The sequence below is a fragment of the Nematolebias whitei genome, chromosome 12 (assembly GCF_014905685.2).
Source record: "Nematolebias whitei isolate Nwh7 chromosome 12, NemWhi1, whole genome shotgun sequence".
In the NCBI taxonomy this organism is placed as follows: domain Eukaryota; kingdom Metazoa; phylum Chordata; class Actinopteri; order Cyprinodontiformes; family Rivulidae; genus Nematolebias; species Nematolebias whitei.
Window position 1 is genome coordinate 6,017,077 of NC_056509.1, and position 26,207 is coordinate 6,043,283.

At 42.6% G+C, this 26,207-nt stretch overlaps 1 protein-coding gene across 1 annotated transcript in view; it reads left to right on the forward strand.

Annotated features, from left to right (window-relative positions):
* epha7 (eph receptor A7) overlaps positions 1-26,207 on the forward strand; it is a 318,329-nt gene that overhangs the window by 118,321 nt on the left and 173,801 nt on the right. The window contains exon 5 of the mRNA XM_037686066.1: positions 20,781-21,116. Within this exon, the coding sequence (XP_037541994.1) occupies positions 20,781-21,116 (336 nt within the window). The remainder of the gene's footprint in view (positions 1-20,780; positions 21,117-26,207) is intronic.

Here is a 26,207-nt window from a genome sequence, read left to right on the forward strand (position 1 = left end):
CGCTCTAACAATGTGCGGCTTGGCTGTGTGTCTCCCACCCCCGCTCTGAGCTGCCGCTACAAACACATGCACGTCTGTCTCTCAGTTCCACAGTCCATGGAGCAAGGACAGAGTCATGTGATCAGAGACAGAGCATCAGAGAAATGAATCATTCCTGCAGGAACAGAGGAAGCTGAAACACCACAAGCTTCAGGGTCAGATGAAGACATGAAGACACCTTGTTACAACTTGTGGAAGTTATAGCTCATTTAAAGGCAACATATATTTCGTTGTTTGTTACATTTATGTTCAACAGATCTTAAGCTTTATTTTATTTAGTTATTTTGGGAAACTTCACCTGCACTTTAGATTTTGTGGTGGATTTTGTTGATTTATATTTTGTGCAGACTTTTTCAATCTAAATAACAGAAGGATAATTTTTATTTCTTATTTTTATACTTTGAGACTGAATACTTTATTAAATAAAGTAATTTCAGTATAATTAGCCCTTGCTGGTTTTTTAAAAAGTTTTTATATAATCCTGCAAAGCAACAAGTTAATTTTGTCAAGTGAATAACTATGATTCCTGTCTTTTCTTTTATGTTATATCACAAAATTTGTCGTTATCGCCAGAATGTTCTGAAATATCACAATATTATGTTTGAGCCATATCGCCCACCCCTACCAGAACCTCTCAGACAGAGGAGAGGATCATGAAGGAGAAAAACAGTCTGAGTCAGACAGTGAGGACTTTGTTGATGAAGAGGGGGATCATGATTTGTTTTATTTATTTATTTATTTCGAACAGACAATAAAAAGTAAAAATAAAGAAAGAGGAAAAATAATGACAGTCATTCCAATTGACATGCAATTTTACACAATTTGTTCGAAAAGGAGCATCTGGTGATTTCCTGCCCCGTCATACACATCAATGTACAATCATTTTAGTCTCCCCACACCTAATAACCCTTATAATACTCCACATTAAATGATGCTTAAACCTCACATTCTCATTGTTGAATGTACAATTATTTACACATTATTAATATCAGAAATAGTATTTTTGGTCTTTGAAACTCCCATCCTATACAACATATTTTTCAATAAGCTCATTTTTATACTGTTTTTTAAGCCGGCTTATATTTGTACTTTGTTTGAGCTCATCATTTAATTCATTCCATAGATCTACTCCACACAATGATGTACAAAAACTCTTGTTGGTTGTTCTGATACAGGAATTTTAGGAGAGGAAGAATGGACCGAGCCCCACTAGGAGGTCTGACTCTGCACAGAGGAAGGGGTCCAGAACCCCTCTGAGTGGACCAACAGAACCAAACATCAGTTCTGAGCTCTTCAGAGTTAGAGAGGTTCTATTGTCATCTCAGCTACATACAAGTACATATTGAAAAGAAACATTGTTCCTCCAGGATCAACGTGCAACACAGAGCATAAAGTGTAGTTTTAAACAAGAAAGCATAAAAAATTTAAAATAAAAAAACCAAAGAGATGTTTTTATTTCAGCCTGAGACAGCTCTAAAAGACTGATTTTGTTGTGAAAATCATTTTAAACTAGTATTTTTAAGCGGTTAAATAAGTAGATTGATTTCCCCCCTGGGGAACATACATGTCATAAATAGGGATGGGGCTGATCCGGTATCGACCTCTGGTACCAGCATAATTTATGTATCGGATGTTTCCGATCCAACCTGCAGATCTTTCCGATTCATGATGCATGTCTGTGTCTGATGACCTACTCTGCAGGTTGGCTTCGAACTATGGAATGGATTTCCTGAATGGAGGCGTGTCTCATGAACCCAGAGTAATAAGCCCCGCCTCACATTCAGGAAATCCATTTCATAGTTTACAGCCGGCTACAACGTGAGCACTTTTGAGCACTGAGCAGTACTGTGGCTAACGGCTAACCAACTTTTCATCGTAACATGTCCGCTGTGTGGAAGTATTTTACACTAAACACTGCAAGACAGCAACATGCACTATCTGCAGAGCCGCTGTACCGAGAGGGGGAAGCTCGGTCGCGACCTACAATACATCTAACTTAATAAACATTTGAAAAAGCACCACATTAAAGTGCACCAGGATTGTTTAGCCAGGCACCGCGGTAAAGTTAGTTTTACGTTGGACGTTGGAGCTCTGTGGCTTCAGCGGTGTGTTCCTCTCGTTCAGTCCGAAGCAGACAGTCTGATTTCAGTCAGCCGCGCTCAGTCTGCTCGTCTGGGAGGAGCAGACTGAACTCGGACTGTCTGCTTCACAGCTTCATTGAATATTTGCAGCCAAGATCTAGTTTACATTTACCCTCCAGGAGATATTTATCAGCTCAACATGAGAGTTCTGATGGAGTTAAATTCAGAGCAGCCTGCTCAGATAAATAGTCTTAAATTATTATTTTTTATATTGTGAATGTGTCTGTTAACTTATTTTAATGTTTCTGTTCAGTGCCCTGAAATGACTTCTCTTGTGACTTGGCGCTATATAAATAAACTGAATTGAATAGACAATCATAAAAAAAGAGTATGAACTGAAAAATAAAAGAAAATTATATATGTATAAAAAAAAGAAACAAAAACAGCTTAATTATAAAGTGATGTAAAATACTAAAAACAGGAGCATGTCTGTGTTCACTTATGCCATGAACTTAGCAGATGTTTAAAGCCATTTAATCACTTTAAAGCTAGGAATAAAAAAGAAACATGTTTTGTGTTAGCAGAATTTAATTCTAAATTTAAAACTTATCCAACATTAATAAAACTTACCTCAAGATGCCTTTTTGGACATGCATGCAAATATTTGTACAAACTACTTGAGAGGAGATTATTACAGCCTCATAAAATCAATTATGATCATGATATCGGAATAGTATCGGGATCAGCCGATATCCAGATGTAAGTATCGGGATCGGATCAGAACTAAAAAAAAAAGTGGATCGGTGCATCCCTAGTTTAATTCAATTAAGATTATTTATATAGCGCCAAATCACAACAAAGTTGTCTCAGGGCACTTTACAGGAACATTCACATAAAAGCCAATTAGTAAAGTTCTCTATCTAAAGAATCCAGCAGACAAGTTGAATCTTGGCTTCGTTGCAGTCTCCCATCCTGAGCAAGCACAGTGGCAACAGTGGAAAGAAAAATTCCCTTTTAAAAGGAAGAAACCTCCAGCAGAACCAGGCTCAGGACAAGTGGCCATCTGCTTTGACCAGCTGGTTTCAGAGCACAGGAAGGAGAGACAGACGATCACAGAATGGTAGGTCCAGGTATAGGTCCAGGTATAGGTCCAGGTGTATCTGAAAGACAAAAAAAAACACATGTTAAGGATAGAAAAAATAATTACAAATACAAAACAGGTTGAGCAGAGTAAGTAAAGACAGTAGCAGAGTGAAAATTGTGGTCAGTATGTCCTCCAGCAGTCTAAGCCTATAGCAGCATAACTAAGGGACAGCTCAGGAAACCCAAGCTGACCCTAACTATAGGATTTATCAAAAAGGAAAGTCTTAAGCCTAGTTTTAAAACTGGATAATGTGTCAGCCTCACAGACAGAGATTGGAAGTTGGTTCCACAAGAGAGGAGCCTGATAACTGAAAGATCTGCCTCCCATTTTGTTTTTGTAAATTCTAGGAACCACAAGTAAACCTGCAGTCTGAGAGTGAAGTGCTCTGTTAGGAAAATATGGAACAATAAGATCTGTAATATAAGATGGAGCCAGGTTGTTGAAATCTTTGTAGGTTAGAAGTAAGATTTTGAATTCTATTCTGGATTTGACAGGGAGCCAATGGAGAGAAGCTAAAACTGGAGAAATATGATCTCTCCCACTAACTCCAGTTAAGACTCTGGCAGCAGCATTTTGGATCAACTGAAGACGTTTTAAAGATGTATTTGGACACCCAGATAATAAACCATTGCAATAGTCCAGTCTAGACGTGACAAATGCATGGACCAGTTTTTCTGCATCATTTTTAGATAAGATGTTTCTAATGTTAGTGATATTACGCAGGTGGAAGAAGGAGGTTCTAGTAATGTTTTTAATGTGGGGGATAAAAGACATGTCCTGATCAAAAATAACACCAAGATTTTTTAACATTAGAGCTGGAAGACAGATTAATGCCATCTAAGGAGGGAGAAAGACTGAAAAATTAATTCCTACGGTGCTCAGGTCCAAAAACCAAAACCTCAGTCTTGTCTGTGTTCAAAAGCTGAAAATTAAGGGTCATCCAGGTTTTTATGTCTTTAAGACATGCTTGTAGTCTAAGTAGCTGATTGGATTCATTGGGTTTAATGGACAAATATAATTGTGTGTCATCAGCATAACAATGGAAATTTATCCCATGCTGTTTAATATCTTCACCTAATGGAAGCATATATAAAGTAAAGAGTATTGGCCCAAGCACTGAGCCCTGAGGAACTCCATGACTAACTTTGGTTTATGAAGAAGATTTATTATTTACATTTACAAACTGGAATCTGGAGTCACACACCAAAGCAACATTAATTTTAGTGACCTCCGATTGGCGTAACCGGGTGTCATTTCCTCCGATGTGAATAACAGTCTTACTGTATTTAGCCTTAGCCTTAGTCAGCAGTTTCAGATAAGATTCTATGTCGCCCGCTCTGGCCCCCGGAATGCATTTGACTACGGCCGCTGGAGTCCCTAAAGCCACGTTTCAGACTATGGACCTTCCAATAACCAGGGTTTGCTTCTCAGCGGCCGTGTCACTGAGCGAGGAAAATCTATTAGAAACATGAACGGATCGGTGGTGAACTGGGGGCTTAGCCTTAGCACTACGCTTGCTCCGGACCGTCACCCAGCCGGCATGGGGTCCCGGCTGCTCGGGGTCTGCTGGAGGACCGCTAACGGGAGCTAGCCTCTGTGGTTCCGCGCTGTCTAAGCAGACATGGCTAGCTACTGGTTTTTCTACAGCATGGGGCCGAGCTTCCAGTTCAGACAGCCTCTCCTCCAAAGCTACCATAAGACTACATTTGTTACATGTATCATTACCACTAAAGGAGGCAAAGGAGTAGCTAAACATTTGACACACGGAGCAAATGAAAACAGAGGAAGCAGGGAGAGAAGCAGCAGCCATGTTAAGCTAACGCTAGCAGGAGATAGCAGAGCCAAATACACCAATAAAAACCGAGAAGTGTTGAAGATAAGAGGTGTTTTAAGCACTATCCAACAGTAGAGAAACAACTGTACTAAGTGTGTTTGTGAACTAGAATGAAAAACTGTGCAAAAGACAGATAAATCCACAAAACAGAGACGACTCGAGCAAACAATTCACTCGAGCTACCGACAGACAAACAGGAAGTGACACAATACGTCTCACCACGAACGTGCAACGTCACACCACACAGTCATCAGCTAGTCATAAAGTTAAAGGGTTAAAATGGTCTTTTTCAAATGTTCAACATGTGATGCTGTTGATGTGGATCACGTTTCATGATCGTGCCTGTAGTTACAGAAACCAAGTGAGGTATTTGAGCTGCATGCATTCAGCTGGGACTGCTGCAAGCCAAACAATAGATACAGTCATTGGAAAATAATTCTTTAAAAAGCACAAAAATAACTTTTGAAGGCAGCCATCTTGAAAGCTGGCAGCCATGTTGTTTTTGCACAAGCAAATCTTTTTATTTATTTATATTTGATTTTGGTTAAGCCAAGGCAGCATGGTGGCTGAGTTGGTAGAGCTGCTGCCTCTCAGCGAGAAGGTCGCCAGTTCAAATCCCAGACAGGGCCTTTCTGGGTGGAGTTTGCATGTTCTCTCTGTGCATGCGTGGGTTTTCTCCAGGTATTCCAGTTTCCTCCCACAGACCAAAAACATGCATGTTAGGTTGATTGGTAACTCTGAATTGTCCCAAGGTGAGAGAGAGATTGAATGGTTGTTTGTCTCGTTTGTCTCTATGTGTCCCTGTGATGGACTGGAGACCTGTCCAGGGTGTACCCCGCCTCACACATTGATGGCTGGACATGGGCACCAGTGACCCTGTGAATCAAAAAGGAAGAAGTGGGTAAAGATGATGGAGGGAGGGAGGGAGGGATGGATGGAGGGAGGGAGGGATGGATGGATGGATGGATGGATGGATGGATGGATGGATGGATGGATGGATGGATGGATGGAGGGATGGATGGATGGATGGATTGAGGGATGAATGGATGGATGGATGGAGGGATGATGGATGGAGGGATGGATGGATGGATGGAAGGATGGATGGATGGAGGGATAGATGGAGGGATGATGGATGGAGGGATGGAAGGATGGATGGAGGGATAGATGGAGGGATGGATGGATGATGGATGGAGGGATGGATGGGTGGAGGGATGGAGGAAGGGATGGAGGGATGGATGGATGGATGGATGGATGATGGATGGATGGATGGATAATGGATGGATGGAGGGATGGATGGAGGAAGGGATGGAGGGATGGAGGGATGGATGGATGGATAATGGATGGATGGATGGATGGATGGAGGGATGTATATGTTCAAACAGTTTTCATCCTTGTATTACCAGGGAACGATCGTTTCACTATAATCTTCAACATCTTCATGGTGTTCAAAGCAAATCAGATGAAACTCTACGCACAAGTGTCAAACTTCTAGAACTATTCCCATTTCTCTTCTTTTGACTGGATTCATGTTGTTTTAAGTCGTGGTTGTTTATATTTCAGTAAAACGATAAAACTTTTTGACCTTTGATCGTTGGGTGTCATGAGGTGGGTTTGCTCTGCTCTTTTGTTGTGTGTTTGGTAAAGTAATGCAGCATGTGAAGGTTTGACTGCAGTTTACAAACTGCCATCAACAGCACTAAAGGTTGCTGGCACATCTGGCATACCTGGGGTCAAAGGTCAGAAGTGGGACTATGACATAGCACTTTGTAAAATGCTGTGTTTGGGCTGTCCACACTAAAACACAAGCCGTTCTAACTCTGGAACCCAGTTTGTAAAAATCCTGCTTCAGTTTGGACGGAATGCTGAAACAATGGTCTGGTCTGGATCAGGCCTGGATCTGTGGTGAGAGAGGGGTAGTCCATCAAGAAACCCTGAGCCATTCGTTTTCTCACACCTTAATTAGCACTTCTTTCTATCTTTTTACAAACGTTTTCATATTTTTCGAGTTTCCTTGCCATGCTCACATGGAAACGCTGCAGACTATGAATGCACACATTCTGTATTCATGCACTGCACTTCCATTCCTATTCAGGTCCCAGTGACGGCTTGTAGGGAAAGGATTGAGACGTTTCAGGCTGTGGGGTCTCTGGCATGATAATCCGTGAAATGAAACTGGACTGGGAGGAGGGGCGCAAGGGGAGAACATGAAAGATAAGACAGTGTGTGGGAGTGAAAGACGGAGGCCCTGGAGCTGGTAGGATGAGCAGGCAGACGAACGCTCTGACATGACTCGGGTGCAGGTGTAAACGAGTTCATGTGCACTCAGAGAAACCAAGAGATGCCAGAGCTGAGCTGCAGGAGGACCAGCTGAGGTTTCAGGGTGCAGTTCTTGTCTCTTAAAGGTTAGCGTCCACCTGCCTTTCCCACAAAAGCTCAAATTCACAACTCGGTTTTTCCTCTACCGTTATTCAAGGAAGACGCCCTACCTGTCAACAGTACAGAGCATCCCCCGCCTACCTTATCCCCCACCAATCCATCTTCAATCCATTTCCTCCTTGCAGCCTCACTTTTACTAGCATCAACACACATTTTCTGTCTTACTTTACTGACTTCATTCGTCTTCTTTCCAGAGATTTGGTTGATGGACTTCACCTCTCCAGACTCTTTCCAAACTTCCTCTGATCACTGCAGATCACAATGTCATCTGCAAACATTGTCAGAGTCAGAGTCAGAGTTTCTTTATTGTCATTCGCACCTCATGTGGTACATGTGGTGGAGCGAAATTATGTACACAGGGTCCCAGTTACATCCAACAATAAAATGTATAAGAAAAACAGTAATAACATCTAAGATATGAACTAAGAAAAACATCAACTAAATATACACTAAGCACTCATAACATAAAACATTGAACATCAGCACAAACATGAACATGAGTCTGTGAGCAGATGTGCACACATGAACACATCAACATTGAAACAGATCAGCAGCAACATGATATGGTTTTTCACAGTGATTATTCTAGTTAGAGATTCATGAGTCTAACAGCCTCAGGGTAGAAGCTGTTCCTCAGTCTAGTGGTTCTGCACTTAATGCTCCTTAACCTCCTTCCTGAGGGGAGTGGGGCAAAAAGTGTGTGTGCTGGGTGAGTGGGGTCCTTCATGATGCAGGTGGCCCTCTTCCTGCATCTGGAGGTGTAGATGTCTGTGATGGTGGGGAGGCTGATTCCAACAGATTTCTGTGCAGCCTTCACCACTCTCTGCAAAGCTTTTCTTTCTGCAGCTGTGCAGCCTCCATGCCACACATTGATGCTGGAGCACAGGATGCTCTCCACTGCACACCTGTAGAAGGAGGTGAGGACTGAGCTTCCCAGACCAGCTCGCCTCAGCCGTCTGAGGAAGTAGAGTCTCTGATGAGCTTTCTTGATCAGGCTGGTGGTGTTGTTGCTCCAGCTGAGGTTGTCATTCATGTGTACACCCAAGTACTTGTAGCTGGAGACCACTTCCACCGCAGATCCTCTTATGTTCAGTGGGGTGTAGGTGTTTTTGTTCCTTCTGAAGTCCACAATCATCTCCTTTGTCTTCTTCACATTGATGTGAAGGTTATTCTCTCTGCACCAGCTCTCCAGGTGTTCCACCTCTTGCCTGTAGCTGGACTCATCATTGTTTGTGATGCATCCCACCACCGCTGTATCATCTGCAAACTTTACAATGTGACAGCCTGGATGGGTAGCTGCACAATCATATGTGAGCAGAGTAAACAGGAGGGGGCTCAACACACATCCCTGAGGAGAGCCAGTGCTGAGGGTTATGGTGGAGGAGGAGAGGTTGTGGATCCTCACTAACTGTGGTCTGTTTGTTAAAAAGTCTAGTACCCAGTTACAGATGGAGGAGCTTAGTCCTAGTGTGGATAGTTTGTCCATCAGGGTTTGGGGGATCATGGTGTTGAAGGCGGATGTGAAGTCCGCAAAGAGCATACGGACGTAAGAGTTTTTCTGCTCCAGGTGGTTGAGCGCAGTGTGGACCACAGAGGAGATTGCATCCTCTGTTGATCGGTTCTCACGGTATGCATACTGATGAGGGTCCTCGTTGATGTTGATGGTTGTTTTGATGTGAGTCATGACCAGTTTTTCAAAGCATTTAGCGACTATCGGGGTGAGGGCCACTGGCCGATAGTCATTCAGACCAGTCACTGTAGAGTTTTTTGGGACTGGGATGATGGTGGCAGTCTTCAGGCAGGTGGGAACTGTCTCCAGGGTAAGTGAGGTGTTAAAGATGTCTGCCAGCACCTCACAGAGCTAATCAGCACATTCCTTCAACACTTTTCCGGGGATGTTGTCTGGGCCAGTTGCTTTGTGCGGATTAATCCTCCTGAAGGTACTCCTTACTTCTGCTGAGGTCACGCTGAGATGCTCTTCATCCGGTGGCGAGGTGAGTCTGGTGCTGGGTGGTCTGTTCGGGTCTTCAAAGCGTGCATAGAACTTGTTGAGGGCATCAGGCAGAGATGGGTCTTTGGGGCATTGTTCACTCCTTCCTTTATAATCTGTTATGCACTTAATGCCCCTCCACATTCTCCGACGGTCTTGTGAGATGAATTGACCCTCGATCCTCTTTGCATATGTGGCCTTGGCCCTCTTAATACCAGCAACCAGCTATTTTCTTGTCCTACTCAGCTCCTCTGAGTTTCCAGACCTGAAGGCAGTGTTCCTGGCTTCCAGCAGGGTACGCACCTCTGCATTCAGCCAAGGTTTTCTGTTTGGGTAGCTTTTAACATTTCTGATAGTGGAGACGGTGTCAGTACATGTACTAATGTAACCCAGAACTGAGGATGTGTATTGGTCAAGATCAAGCGAACCTCCATTTTCAGCAGCTTCTCTGAAAACCTGCCAGTCTGTTCGATCAAAACAATCTCTCAGTATGGGGCCACTGTCCTAGATCCAGCATTTAACTTTCTTTTGTACCGGTCTGGAGCGTCTCAGCGGGGGCATGTAAGCAGGAGCCAGGAAGATTGAGATGTGGTCTGACAGTCCTAGGTGGGGGCGGGGTTCGGCTTTGTATGCATCTTTTACGTTCGTGTAAACACGGTCCAGCGTGCGGTCTCCACGTGTCGGAATCGTCACATGCTGATTAAAGCTTGGGAGACAGTCCTTTAGATTCACGTGGTTAAAGTCTCCGGCTACCACGTAAAGAGCCTCGGGGTGTTTGTTCTGCAGCGAGCTGATGATATCATGAAGCTCCTGCAGTGATTCATTAGCATTAGCGTCCGGAGGAATGTAAACGACAGAGATGAAAGTCACAGTGAACTCTCGGGGTAGATAATGTGGCCGACATTTCACTGTTATTTGCTCCAAACCCTTCGAGCATGAGCTATTTACAACAGTAGAGTTCGTGCACCAACTTTTACTCACGTAAATGCACACTCCGCCTCCCCGTGATTTCCCCGTTAGCTCGCTGCAGCGGTCCGCTCGAAAAAAAAGTCTGTCATCCAGCTGGAAGACTGTGTCCGGCGTTTCGCTTGTAATCCACGTTTCCATGAGGCAAAGCACTGCACACATCTTCATCTCTTCTGAGGCGCCCACTCTCAGACGAAGTAAATCCATCTTGTTGTCCAACGAGCGGACATTCGACAGAAAGAGAGATGGCATGGGGAGTTTACCGGCTTTAGCGTTAGCTCGTAGCCTCACCATAACCCCCGCCCGGCATCCTCTCCTCTTAAGCCGGGAGCAGCGCTTCCTCTTCTGCCCGCTGGAACGCCTCTGCTGCAGCTTCCAGGTAGATGACTTTAAGATCTGCATTCTGCCGAGCGTAGCTTTGAGTTTGTTGCTGATTTCTGCTATTGCTATTGTACTTTATAGTAGAGCTGTCATTTCTAACCCAAACCCGGAGCCTGGCCCGACCTGGATTAGGGCCAGGCCATAATAATGTGCTTCATGTGCGGGCTGGACCGGTGCCGGGCTTTTGATTGCGTCAGCGGATGCACACGGCTGACGATCCAATTATATGGCAATATGGCTTGCCATACATTCACCAGGCACATGTCCATTTGACCGCGCGCTGACCGGAAATGGACGTTCATGCAAAAAGGGGACCATCATTCTAAACCAATAGATCATCAGCTCTAACAACCAAATGTTATAGGCAAAATGGCCGCTTACGACATCCGCCACACATTGCAGCTGAGTTGTGCTCTGTTCTGTGAGGCTTGTTCCAGTAAGTGACAGAAAAGCTCTTCTGTCGAACAGAACAGCACAGAGAGGTCAACGCTTCATGGGTTCACTGTGAAAAACATACAAATCTTGAACAAATGGCATGAAAAAGCATTCGGTTTGCTCGGGTGAATTTCTGCAGAAACCCTGTGTCAGAGTCTGCTCAGGCTCTCATGGGTCCAGTACAGTACGTGTGCTGTCCCAGTTCTGTTCTGCGATCACTGCAGTGGTGGCGGTGCTGAGTAACTCGTTTTGTTTCGTTATTTTTTGGGCCTTTGAGAACAAAATATTTCCTTTTTTTGTCTAACATATTGCATCCATGTCAGGTTGCCGTGGAAACAGCATAATAACTGTTTTTAATGCACATGTCAGTAATCACATCATTATTGCTTGAAAGGTCTGTTCATGCGCCTATCTGTTAGCAAAATAACTTATGAACCAGAGGATGTGATGAAACTCATAAAGTGATTATTGGATGTTCTTCTACAGCTCATACACTGTTGGAGTTAAGATGGCTGCCACCGTCAACTGAGCTAATAAAAACACCCAAAATGGCTAAAACTCAATTTATACAGTTATATACGTGAAGTTTGTTGTGGTAGGAAGAGTGATCCCTAACTAAGGTGACCAGATTCCTGACATTAAATCTGGGGACATTTCCAGCTCTGAGACAAAATAAATAAATAAACGTTATGAAGATGAGATGAAGAAACGGTGACACTTACGCTTTTATTTATTTTTTCTTATTTATTCATGTTTAAACAATAAAAATCTAATGTAGCAGCAGTGTCTCTCCACACACATTTCCTAAGAGTAATAAAACAAATAAAGTCAAAGTAGTAGCAATGGTGTCAGAAACATTTGTAATGGGTGTGTGTGTGTGTGTGGGGGGGGGGGGGGGTCTGGGCGTCCTCCCCCAGAAAATTTTGAATAAAGTAGATGCCATTTCCTGCATTCTGGTGTATTTAACTGGTTGTTACTACGTTTACCTCCATAAACATTTGATTCAGTACCTAGTTTTGCGAGCTCGGTGGTTTGAGTGTTCTCCCATGAATCAAGTGGACTGGATTTGTTCATGAAGAGACAGAAACAGCACTGGGTGAACTCATCTGGTTCTGTGAGGTCTCCTCTCTTTCTGCTGCTCCCTTCTTCAGGGGCCACCACAGCGAACAAACTTGCACGAAGACGTGGCGAGGTTTGTAAGCTCCATCATTCAGGTAGATAACAAGAAAAAAGTTCAATCAGGTCGTCTGGACCAGTTTCTTTAAGTGAGACTGTCCAGACGACACGTTTAACCTTTTTTGATATCCATGAGGAACTGTACGTCCAAACTGAGTAAAGAAACACATCCAAGCCTTTTCTTTACCTGGGCACAGCTAGAAACATTTACCACAGCTAGGATGAGCCCAGTTCAAACAAAATAAATCCGTTCACACATACCATATCACAGGAGAGCTATGGGCTGAAACTTATGTCATCAGAAACTGAGTTTCACCAAATTGAAACTGAGTTCATTTGCTTTGAAAATTAAATTTCAAAATTCAGTTTTTTCTGTCGCACATCCGGGTCCTTCCAGATTCTAACGCAGATTGACAGATTGACGTTTCACAACAGTGAAACTTTCTTTCTCTGTATAACAGAAAATGCACTAAAATCATGAATAGATTTTTCATTCAACCTTTATTTAGACAGGTTAATCCCATTGAGCCTCGGGGACTCATTTACAAGAGAGACCTGGTTTTAACAGAGTGAAGACAACAGTGACAACAACAGGGTGCGTTCAAATTGAGATTTTTATTATATTTAATTTTTTTAACAAATGAAGATAAAATGGTATTTAAAACAAAATGTAACCAAAAAACACCTGTAGGGCGCTGTAGAAAACCAAAACAGGAACATGTCTGCATTGGTTTTTCCCAGGAATTTAGCAGATGTTTGAAGCCACTTAAAGAGGTCAAGGTCAAGAGCTTCAGATCTTTTTGTAAGATATTCCAGGAAACAGGAGCGGAGTAGGAGAAGGTCCTTTTAAATATTATTATTATTGAGCATGATTGATGATTGATGATTATTGAGCATGGACTTTGTTGCTCTTTTAAATAGTTCAGTCCGATGAGTGTCTCTTATCGGTCAGATCTAGTAGAGTAATTTAACATTAGTTCTGTGTCAGTGGGTCAAATGACATAAATGATATAAACAAAAATTATCCAGAGTTTTTGGTTGGTAATTTGTTGACGGTCCCTAAGCAAACTTTTGTGACTCATAGGAGGGGCAGACTGAACGCATCTGACCCAAATCGGACTGCCTGAATTGGATTGAACGAGAGGAAGACACCGCTGAATCCACGGAGTCTAATGTACAACAAAACTAACTTCAACGTGGTCTTCTTCTTCTTCTGTTTTAAAGGCGACACGGCTTTATACTTCAATCCTTTATCCACGATCCTTGTCCTTCTCTGCCTGTAATGTAAACAGCAGCGCCACCAGCTGCTATGCACAACATACTCACTTGCGCTTTCTACCCAGCTACTGTAATAACAGTGTACACGCAACAAATTTTTTCTCATTCACAAAAAACTAAAATTGGGGACATGTCCGTGGACAGGTTTAGCTGAGGACAGATCGTCCAAAACGGCTACTGTCCCAGGAAATCGGGGACGTCTGGTCACCCTATCTCTAACTCTCATTTTGAGTGCTAACAGATTACACTGCATTTTGTTTAACGTTTGTTCATCAACTATTCACATACTCAGCTCTGTGTGTTCTCACAAGGAGAGCTGCTGGTCAGACTACTTCTTGTGCCATGCTCTCGAAAATAGTTGTTTAATCAAGTGTTGACCCCACTGTGGTCAACCCTTGAGGTAAACTTAGATGTTTATCAACCTGTTAAATTACAAACCGAATTCCAAAAAAGTTGAGACACTAAACAAATTGTGAATAAAAACTGAATGCAATGATGTGGAGATGGCAAATGTCAATATTTTATTCGTAATATAACATAGATGACAGATCAAAAGTTTAATCTGAGTAAATGTAACATTTTAAAGGAAAAATATGTTGATTCAAAATTTCACAGTGTCAACAAATCCCAAAAAAGTTGGGACAAGTAGCAATAAGTGGCTGGAAAAAGAAAAATGAGCATATAACGAACAGCTGCAAGACCATTTAACACTAATTAGGTCAATTGACAACATGATTGGGTATAAAAAGAGCTTCTCAGAGTGTCAGTGTCTCTCAGAAGCCAAGATGGTAAGAGGATCACCAATTCCACCATTGTTGTGCAGAAAGATAGTGCAGCAATACCAGAATGGTGTTACCCAGCGTAAAATAGCAAAGACTTTTTAAGTTATCATCATCAACCGTGCATAGCATCATCAAAAGATTCAGAGAATCTGGAACAATCGCTGTGCGTAAGGGTCAAGGCTGTAAAACTCTACTGGATGCTTGTGATCTCCGGGCCCTTAAACATCACTGCACCTCAAACAGGAATGCCACTGTCAAGGAAATAACAGAATGGGCTCAGGAATACTTCCAGAAAGCGTTGTCAGTGAACACAATCCACCGTGCAATCTGCCGTTGCCAGCTGAAACTCTACAGTGCAAAGAGGAAGCCATTTCTAAGGAAGCTCCACAAGCTCAGACGTTTGCACTGGGCCAGGGGTCATTTAAAATGGAGTGTGGCAAAATGGAAGGCTGTTCTGTGGTCAGATGAGTCACGATTTGAAGTTCTTTATGGAACACTGGGACGCCATGTCATCCGGACCAGAGAGGACAAGGATAGCCCAAGTTGTTATCAACGCTCCGTTCAGAAGCCTGCATCACTGATTGTATGGGGTTGCATGAGCGCTTGTGGCATGGGCAGCTTGCATGTCTGGAAAGGCACCATTAATGCAGAGAACTATGTTCAGGTTCTAGAACAACATATGCTCCCATCTAGACGTCATCTCTTTCAGGGAAGACCCTACATTTTTCAACACGATAATGCCAGACCACATTCTGCAGCAATCACAACATCATGGCTACGTAGGAGAAGGATCCGGGTACTGAAATGGTCAGCCTGCAGTCCAGATCTTTCACCTATAGAGAACATTTGGTGCATCATAAAGAGGAAGGTGCAACAAAGAAGGCCCAAGATGATTGAACAGTTAGAGGCCTGTATTAGACATGAATGGGAGAGCATTCCTATTTCTAAACTTGAGAAACTGGTCTCCTCTGTCCCCAGACGTCTGGTGAGTGTTGCAAGAAGAAGGGGGGATGCCACACAGTGGTAAAAATGGACTTGTCCCAACATTTTTGGAATCCGGTTTGTATATAAATACCAGCCATCTTGAATAAGAGTTAAACATTATTGTCCACCTTCAGTAAAGTAAATATTAAGTCTATTAACTCAACAAATGGCAGAAGGTGAAAATACTTGACTCCCAGAGAAGTCAGCGAGAAAGTTAGTAAATATTACCAAACAAAGACTACTCATTCTACAAGTACAACATGAACTACTCTGATATTTGGATCAACAGATGAGCCATAAAACCAACAGAGGGAAGATGAAAGATGAAAGCAATAATTTGTTACGCATAGTTTTATGACCCAAACTAATCTATTTGTTCAACAAAGTCCATGCTCAATAATCCAGGTATAAAATTCAACATTTTTCAGTCAGGTCATTTGGACAGTTTTTTTTTTTTTTTTTGTGCTGAAACGTTTCGCCTTTGAACCGGAAGGCTTCATCAGTCAAGGAAACACACAACAAAACTGATTTCTTCCTCCAACAGCTTACTCCAAAGTGGAACAAACGAGTTCCACTGGCAGCTACAACGCTGTCGTTTCTCAACAAATAATCTATTTGTTGTTAGTGGGGACATCTAGAAACATGGTTAACGCCGTGGAGCTCATTGATGCTACATGCCAAGAAAAGTGAGATCTGGCTGTAAAGAGCTTCTGATAATCAGATATAAATCAGGTTCATACAGATCTGTGGGAGAGGCAGCCTTCAGATCATCACAGGCTGAGTCATTGGCTGTGTAAGGATGAGTCGTACCAACTTGATATAGTAAATGGGTTCACCTCTAAGCACACCTTGGACTCTGGAACCCAACTCTTGGAGAGGGGATTGACTCTCCTACTCTGGAGTTTCCCGGGGGGAGAGGCATCAATGGGGTATCGAGATACTCACAAGTCCCCAGCTGAATGCCTCGGTATTGGAGTTCTCCTCAGTGAATGAGAGGGATGCTACTTTGTAGCTTTGGGCTGCAGGAGAGAAGGTTTTGACTCTTGTTTTTACATATGCACCAAATATCCGATCAGATTACCCACATTTTTTTGAATTCTCTAGATGTTGTCCTGAAAGGGGTGCCACCCTCATTCAGGGTGACCTGTCTAGGCAATGATGGAATTATCTGGAAGGAGGTGATTTGGAGGAATGGCTTCCCTCATATGATCCCGAATGGTGTTAGTTTATTGGACTTCTGTGCTAGGCATGAGCTGTCCATAACGAACACCATGTCTGAGCATAGGGTTGTTCATAAGAGTACTTGGTAGCAGGCCACCTTAGGCTAATGTCGATGATAGATTTTGTAATTGTGTCTTCGATTCTATGGCCCTATGTCTTGGACACTTGGGTGAAGAGGGGCAGAGCTGTCAACTGATCATCACCTGGTGTTGAGTTGGATCTGATGGCGGGTGAGGCTGGCGGACAGACCTTGTAAAATCAAACGTATAGTAAGGGTGAACTTGGAACATCTGGTGGATCCCCTTGTCCATGCGATCTTCAACTCACACCTCCAGGAGAGATTTTCACATGTCCCAGGAGAGGTTGGGGACATAGAATCTGAATGGGCCATGCTCAGGGCCTCTATTGTAGATGCCACTTCCAGGAGCTGTGATTTGATGGTCACTGTTGCTAGTCGTGGTGGCCACCAAAGGACTTGCTTGTGGACACCAGCAGTGATAGAGGCTGTCAGGCTAAAGAAGGAGGCCTTCTGGTCTTGGTTGTCCCTTAGGACCCCTAAAGCAGTTGAAAGCTACAGAGTGACCAGAAGGACTGCAGCTTTGGTGGTTGCAGATTAAAAAATTCAGGCATGGGAGGAATTTGTGGAGGCCATAGAGAAAGACTTTCGGTTGGCCTCAAGAAGGTTCTGGCAAACTGTTTGGTGACTCAGAAAAGGAAAGCAGCCTCCTTCCCAGGTTGTGCTTGATTTGGGGTATGGGGTTACAGACCTGGACTGAGGATATTGTCATGTGGTGGAAGGAGCACTTTGAGGATCTCCTTAATTCACCCACCATGTCCACCTTTCAGAAGTCAGAGTCTGAGGACTTGGGAAAGATGAATGCATTGCCTCTCTAGTCTCCAGTCGGCAGAGGTCGACGAGGTAGTCAAAAAGCTCCTCAATAGCCAAGTGCCAGGGGTGGATGAGATTTGCCCCGATATGCTGAAGGCTGTGGATGTTGTGGGACTGTCATGGTTGACACGTCTCTTCAATGTTGCATTGAAGAATGGTACAAAACCTGTGGAGTGGTAGACTGGGGTAGATGTTCCCATTTTTACAAAGGGGTATTGGAGAGTGTGTTCCAATTATAGTGGAATCACACTTCTCACTGTACCCAGAAAAGTTTACACCAGGGTGTTGAAAGGAAGACTACAATTGATTGCCGAAGCTCAGATTCAGGAGGAGCAGTGTGGCTTTTGTCCTGGTTGTGGAACAGTGGACCAGATCTTCACCCTTGCAGAGTTGCTAAGGGGGGTCATGGGAGTTTGCCTGTCCAGTCTACATGTGTTTTGCGGACCTGGAGAAGGCTGATGACTAGGGATGCAACGTTCCACATTTGTTTACTTCAGATCCCCATACCTCAATCTGGATATCGGCCGATACCGATCCCGTTCTGATATTATCATCATTATTGATTTTATATGAGGCTGTAATAATACCCTCAAGTAAAATTTGTATAAATGTATGCATGCATTTCCAAAAAGGCAACTTGATGTAAGTTTTATTAATGTTGGATAAGTTTTAAAGTTAGAATTAAATCCTGCTAACACAAAACATGTTTTTTTATTCCTAGCTTTAATGTGGATATTAAAGTGACTAAATGGCTTCAAACATCTGCTAAGTTCATGGCATAAACCAATACAGACATGTTCCTGTTTTTAGTAATTTACATTGCTTTATAATATAGCTGTATATATATATGTGTGTGTGTATATATGTGTATGTATGTGTATATATATATATATATATATATTATAATTTTCTTGTATTTTTCAATTCATATGCTTTTTTATGATTGTCTACTGTTGTACTGATAAATATATCCTGGAGGGTAAACTATATCTTGGCTACAAATATCAAGCTGCAAAATCCTTCATTTTCTACAGCTGATAGTTGTTGGTCATTAATTACGATGAAGTTTAGCAACTTCTCGGTAAACATTCAAGCTCCATGGCTTCAGTGGTGTGTTCTTCTCGTTCAGTTTCGAAGCAGGCAGTCTGATTTCGGTCAGCCGCGCTCAGTCTGCCTGAGACTTCAGACTGAACGAGAAGAACACACCGCTGAAGCCACGGAGCTTGAATGTCCATCGTAAAACTAACTTTACCACAGTTTAACGTGGTGCTATTGCTCTGCAGACATTGCACGTTGCTGTCTTTTTATGTGTTGTTTCTAGTGTAAAATACTTCCACACAGCGGACATGTTTCAATGAAAAGTTTGTTAGCTGTTAGCCACAGTGCTGCTCATTTAGTCCTCATGTTTTAGCTGGCTGTAAACTATGAAATGGATTTCCTGAATGTGAGGCGGGTCTTATTACTCTGGGTTTCATGAGACATGCCTCCTTTCAGGAAATCCATTCCATAGTTTGAAGCCAAAATGCACCATGGATCAGAAATCTCTGCAGGTTGGAACAGAAAAATCCCATACATAAATTATGCTGGTATCGGAAGCCGATACGGATACTGGATCAGATCGACCCCATCCCTACTTATGACCATGTTCCTCAAGGCATTCTGTGGGATGTGCTGCGGGAGTATGGGGTGCCTGGATTGCTTTTAAGAGCTATCCAGTAGGGGGTGTAAATCACCAGCTTTACCATGATACAATATTATATTGATTTGTTTGTATGATGATACGATTTTTCTCGATAGCACAAAGTTTTTCACGATACGATTTTGATTCTATTCGATTCACAAGTCTGTGATCAATATATTGTTATATCAAATATCTCATTTACATATAAATACATTTACAAAAACAATTCAACTATGATTTAACCATTTTATTTCAGTTATTACAGGCACCAGGCATTTAAAAACATTTTTTCTTAATTAATGAAAAAAGAAAAACAAACGACCTGTTCAGTATAGTCTCACATTTCTCATGTTTAAGTTCATTTTTCTAAACCAGTTAACTTAAAATGCCCTGATTACCTTTCAGTTATAAAGAAACAAAAACAGATATTGAGCTTACATAACATGCCTATCAAAGCTGTGTTTCTTCTTCAGGTGAACAGCAAAAGTTGTGTTTCCCCAGTATTTTAACTCACACTGGCACCTGTTGCATACCGTATGAGTTTTGTCTGTTGAGCTGTTCTTCTGTTAGAATCCAAAATATTTCCACAGAGTTGATTTAAATCCAGCAGGAGAGTGAATTTCATTTTCTGTGTTTTCTGCCTCGTCTGCCATGTTGCTGAGGCGGCCGCAGCTGCTCATGGAAATGGTGACACAGACGTGCCTTGGGAATTTCAAAATAAAAACGTATTTTAAAGATGACGATATGAATCAATGTTTTAGTTTTGCCACGATGTAATTGAATCATTAATCATTTAATTGATATATCGATGTAAATCAGGTCTCTATCTCTGTCTATCAGGTAATTCATGTCTCTCTTGTAAATGAGTCCCCAAGGTTCAATGGGATTAACTTGTCTAAATAAAGATTGAATGAAAAGAAAAAGATGTTTTGTTATACCCCTACTATCCAGTTCCTTTACCCTCTGTTGCCTCTGCGACCCAATTACAAATTAGCAGTAGAAGATGGATTGATGGATGTGTTGCCATGTCATAATCCAGGATAGCCACCACAATAACTATGTATATATGTATATATATATGTAAACCAGCCACCCTGATCATTTGAAGAAACTAAGCTTTTTAGTTTTTCTATTGCTTAAAATTATAGTTTCCTTCATGGATTGGGGGTGGGGGGCATGGTGAGATATTATTTTATCCACCAATAAACCACCAATCCAATCAACCAATGAACATCTTGCACTAAAACATTGCTTTGCTTGCGTTCCTTATTCAGTTTCAGTCCAGAAAAACACACATCTCAGTCAACTACAAACATTCACTACTCCAGTCCCTCAGAGATGGATGACATTGGCATACTGCTTGTTCCTTTTCCTTTTTGACTCATGAACATTAATGCGTGGATCCAGCCCATGCTCACACTTGGCTGTCACTGTTATTGTCTAATTCGGTTTTCCTCTGACAGGACCTCCATCAGCACCACAGAACCTGGTGTACAACACAAACCAGACCACCGTTAACCTTGAGTGGAGTCCACCGGCGGACACCGGCGGTCGGAATGATGTCACCTACAGGGTTGGATGTAGACGCTGCAGCTGGGAACCAGAGGAATGTGTTCCGTGTGGGCCCAATGTGGGATTTTCTCCTGCACAGTCAGGGTTAGTGGACACGTATGTGAACATCATGGATCTGCTCGCCCATGCCAACTACACTTTTGAGGTGGAGGCTGTCAATGGAGTGTCTGACCTGAGCCGCACGCAAAGACTTTTCGCAGCTGTTAGCATTGCTACGGGTCAAGCAGGTAAGAGCAAGCTATTTTTTGTTGTTATTGTGTGGATGGACTCTCATGAGCCCAGCGGTTCTCAGGGGGGGCAGTGATCTTTCCTGCCTCATGTTTTGGCATCTCTTAAGTTACTTTCAGTCGTTTCAGGGAAATTAGTGTTTTTGAAACTGAATGAGTCAAATGGATGCTAGTGATTGCTCAGTATTAGGGTCTGTCACTGTGTTTAGCTTAATGCAGGAACACTTGTAGCACATTTTTATCAACACTTTGAGCTCTTTCTTTATCTCACCAACTGCTGTTTGAAATGCTGCCGCAGACCATGAGCTGATGGCATGAAGACATTTGTTTGAGGGAATAATGACACAAAGCCCTGTGATCTGTCATGCTCTACACAGGAAGGATCAAACATTTACAAGAGGAGCCATTTAATGAGACAGAAAGTTGAATTGAAGGCTGGTAAAAACCAAACTGGACTTCTAAAAAGCCAGTTAGGAACCAGCTCTGATCCAGCACTGGACCTGCTTTAGTGGCAACACTAGACGAGTCAGCCTGCAGTGGGAATCTTAGTCACTTTACAATTCAGTTCTGATTTGGAAGAATATCAATGATTTTAACAAACACAAGAAGACCCTTGTTAAATTTATGCTTATTCAAAACAGCAAACACTGAAATACTGAAGCGAAGATACAAATGTCGTTTTTTTTAAGACTCTTCTGACATAAAGAAAAACATTTACAGGTTCTCATGCCTGATAAAGAGTGCACGATAATAAATGTCAAAAGAACCTTTTAACCCCAGACTTCTTTTGTGGCAGCTGTGGCTGAGTGATTAGAGCAGTTGTCCACTGGGAGAGTTGGGGGTTCGATTCCACCAGCAGTCACATGCTGAAGTGTCCCGGGCAAGACACTGAACCCCTCACAGCCTCTGATGTGTGTCCCATCGGTGTCTGAATGTGATAAAGCTCTGATTAGTCTCTACAGATTCAGATTATCTTTGTAGAGGTGTACAGTGCTGTATGAAAGTGTTTTTCTGACATGGCTCACTGGTAGGAGGTCCCGGGGTAGATACAGAAGTCGCAGGAGGGGTTGTGTATCTTCTCTGGCCTGGGAACACCTTGGAGTCCCCCAGGACGAGCTGGAAAGGGCTGATGGAGAGTGGGATGTCTGGGTTTCTCTCCTGGATCTGGTGCCTCCACAACCTGACTACAAATAAGCAGTAGCCAGCACTTTGGCCAACGGTGTTGTTTCTAAAGTGCTTTATAAATAAAGTTGTATTGTATTGTAAAAAGGGCCTTGCCTTGCAGTTTGGTGTTCAGTTCATTCATCAGTGCAGTCACATCAACACTAAATGCAAACTCTGTCATCCAGTCCTCATCTGAGAGCTCTGGGATGTCTTTGTTTTTCTTCTCACAGAACTCGAGTCTCTGCTTCCAGGTCCCAAACATCTGACAGCTGTGGCAGCTGATGTCACTGCTCAGGCTCATGCTCCTCTAAAAGTGCATCAAACTGCCTGTGATTCAGCGCTCGTGCCCTGATGAAGTTTACTATTTTAGTCACATCAGTGACACAATTTGTAGCACTGAATAGCACAACGCATGCTGGTGTATGATACAATGCAACAATTCCATTTTCTGATCTGCTGATTTCAGTCACTTTATTTTGCACGTTTCAAAAGGTTTGGACAACCGGCCGTTGTGACACCTGCCAGTCTGTCCCGTTCAGTCCCAGCGTGTCCATGCATGCATTTACCTCCGTGGACAGATCATTTCCTGTCATCATTAGGCCTGTCGCGATAAACAATAAATCAGTTAATCACATGATAAGTGAAAATTATCAACCTCATTTTCATTTATCGGCTTTATCATTTGTTCGTGTCTATCTTTCAACTGAAAGACACTGATTGACAAAAGGCTCAACTCTGGTGCTCTTCACTGACCCCTCCCTTTCTCTTTTATCTTTAAAATCTGTTTTAATCATCATTAAAAGCAGCTAAGCTGAGAAGCTAAGCTATGAGCTAAGCTAACAGGCCGACCTCGGGGAAAAAAAACTCCGTCTTGTCGAAGCTCCAAAAATTCACAGTTGAAACTCGTACCTTTGTGTAAAAAGTTGTTTTTCTCTGCAAAAAGAAGCTGAGAACTTGTTTACTGATTTTTATTAAAAGCTTTGTGTGAAAAATGCTAAAGAGCTCAAACCACACCGAGCATCCGCCATTTTGAGAACTGAAAAAAGGAAAGAGAGAGACAGCCCATGTCACGTCAAGGGGCCTCCCTCCCATTTTTCTTAAAGAAAAAATTGGGACTGGGATGATGGTGGCGGTCTTCAGGCAGGTGGCAACTGTTGCCAGGGGAAGTGAAAACCAGTTTTAAACATCACAGTTTATTCTCCTCAAACTTGGTGAGAAACTCTTTAATGAGTAGTGTTGAACACAAGTACAGAAGTCCAGTGGTGATGTTTGTGTATTTCATTTTCACACAAGCAGCACCGACCTGACGCTGTGTGTTCAACACTGGTGAACATTCTCAGTCGTCCAGGACGTGGTAAATTCAAAGAAGTTCAAGACAAAAACAACTGGACTTTATTTGTAATTTATTTGTAATACAAAGAAAGCCCAGTTGTATTTGTCTTGAACTTTTTGGAATATCTCTGTGTTAAAGTACATTCAAATTGTCTTTAAAATCCCACAGCTGACTTGTCTCAAACTTGGTGAGAAACACTTTAAAATTGTGGAATCAATGAAAGTAAGAAAATCTAGATGAAATGTTACTTTTTTCTGGTACATTATTCACCTTAAAACATGTGTGTGTGTGGGGGGGGGGGGGGGGGGGGGTGCACGCAATGGTGCATGCACAAAAACAGCCCAGCTGTAAAGGTTGGTGTAATCAACATTCTGGATTTGGGCGACAGTAAGGTTACAGAATCCAGGGATGTGTTTACTGAAGTCACAGTTCTCCTGGTCATCAGGACTTGTTCAAATGCTTCTTTTTTCCAAGGTATATTAGTGCTGCAGAGTCCACCAAGCACTCTTTGACCCCCCCGACTTACTGTTGTTAGTGATGCTGTGGGATATCACAGCTAGTTTTGGTTGCTGCTTCCCTGGACGTGTGAAGCTTGGTAAAAAAAGCCTCGCTGCATTTGTAGCTTAGCTAGCAAAGCTTCTGATGTCTGTGCCTGCATGTGCACATGTCTTGGTTTATGTATTGCGTCATTTTGTGCTTGAAAAGAACAAAGTAACAACTGCAGAATGAGTGCTATGTGTTTCCACACAATGATGACAGTAGTTCAGATACACCCAGGTGGAGCAGCGAGGGGCCATTGAGGATTGGGTGTCTTGCTCAAGGACACCACGGCATGTGGGCATGTTGGGGAGTTGAGCTTGCAGCTTTCTGGTCCCATGTAGGCTGCACTACCCCCCCCCCCCCCCAAAAAAAAATAAAATAAAATAAAATAAAAAGCAATGCAGCGTTATTCCATGCATGAGGTAAAATCAGAAAACATCTTTATTTTGTAATTCCCAGTTAACCTTATACTGGCCGGTCACAGTCAGCCAAAGGGCCGTATGTGACCCGGGGGCCATGCCTGAGCTGCACCACAGCCACTGACAAACCTCTCTCATACACATCCCACAGTAATGATTCCCAATTAACCATAATGGACATATTCTGATATAATCCATAGCATTTCCGCCGTACATAATCCCCAGATTAATTGAATGTGTATATCAGCGCTGCAGTGGCAAACATTGTTAGCTTAGCAGTGATGCCGGCCCTCTGTGGCTCATAGAGCTCAGGCTGTGCTTGAGCTCAGTCTCAGGAGAACCAGCTGTAATTAAAAGGCTGTGTTTTGCAGTGACAAACTCCGAGGCCTTTTTCTTCATTATTTCTATGGATCCACTCAACGAGATTCTTTTTTCACGCTCAAGCATCCATGAAACACAGTCGGCTCGAAAGGAGTGGGTGATAGAAGAGAAAGCTGCAAAGAGACTATTGGAACATTTACATCTATCGATTACAGTCTGACCAAATATATTCATTTAGCCTTTCACCACATTAAGTATTCATAACCAAAAAATAAAATCAAAACTTCTTTGTTTTTTCTACATAAGTAGGATTAACTGACTGGAGTCAGACACACAGTCAGTGTATCTCTATTCTAGTCAGTTAGTTTAAGTGGTGACCAGCAAATCAGGCACTCGGGGTTTTATTTATTTTTTGTTATTTTTATGTGTCTTGGCTGGTCCAGCAGTCCTTATGGGGGTCTATGGTTCTATTACAGGATCCCAGTTCTGAGTTGGAGCTTAGGAAAGGGTTGGATAGGCATGTGCTGGTAATGACATCATCATCATCATCATTCTAACCACCATTAGAAATTTTCAGTTAACAGAACTTGTAGGGCGGCTGTGGCTGAGTTGTTAGAGCAGTCATCCTCCAATGAAAGAGTTGGGGGTTCAATTCTACCAGCAGTCACATGCCAAAGTGTCCCTGGGCAAGACACTGAACCCCTCATTCATTCAACCTTTATTTAGACAGATAAATCCTATTGAGCCTCGAGGAATCATTTACAAGAGAGACCTGGTTTCAACAAAGAATGATACAACAATAGACAGTCATAAAAAGGCATACAGATTTTTTAAATACAAATGAGATGGCAAAAAAAGTAACAAAAAACAGTTAGATTCTAAGGTGAATGTATAAAACTAAAAACAGGAACATGTCTGCATTGGACCCTGCCAGGTGTCCAACAGATTCTTAAAGTCATTTAGAGAGGTCAAGGTCGAGAGCTTCAAATCTTTTTGTAAGATATTCCAGGAAGCAGGAGCGGAGTAGGAGAAGGCCCTTTTGCCTAGTTCAGTCCTCATTGAGGGAACACTGCAGGTAATAATGTCCTGAGAGCGCACGCTGTAGCTGCACTCACGCAGAGACATGTAGGAGGAGATGTATGAAGGCAGCAGACCAAGAAGTGATTTAAAGATGAAAATGTACCAGTGGGAGAGTCTGTGTGAAGTTAATGATGTCCAGTTAACCAGTGAATACAGGGTGCAGTGGTGGGTACGATAATCACAGCCAGTTATGAATCTTAGTGCACCATGATAGACAGCATCCAACATCTGCAG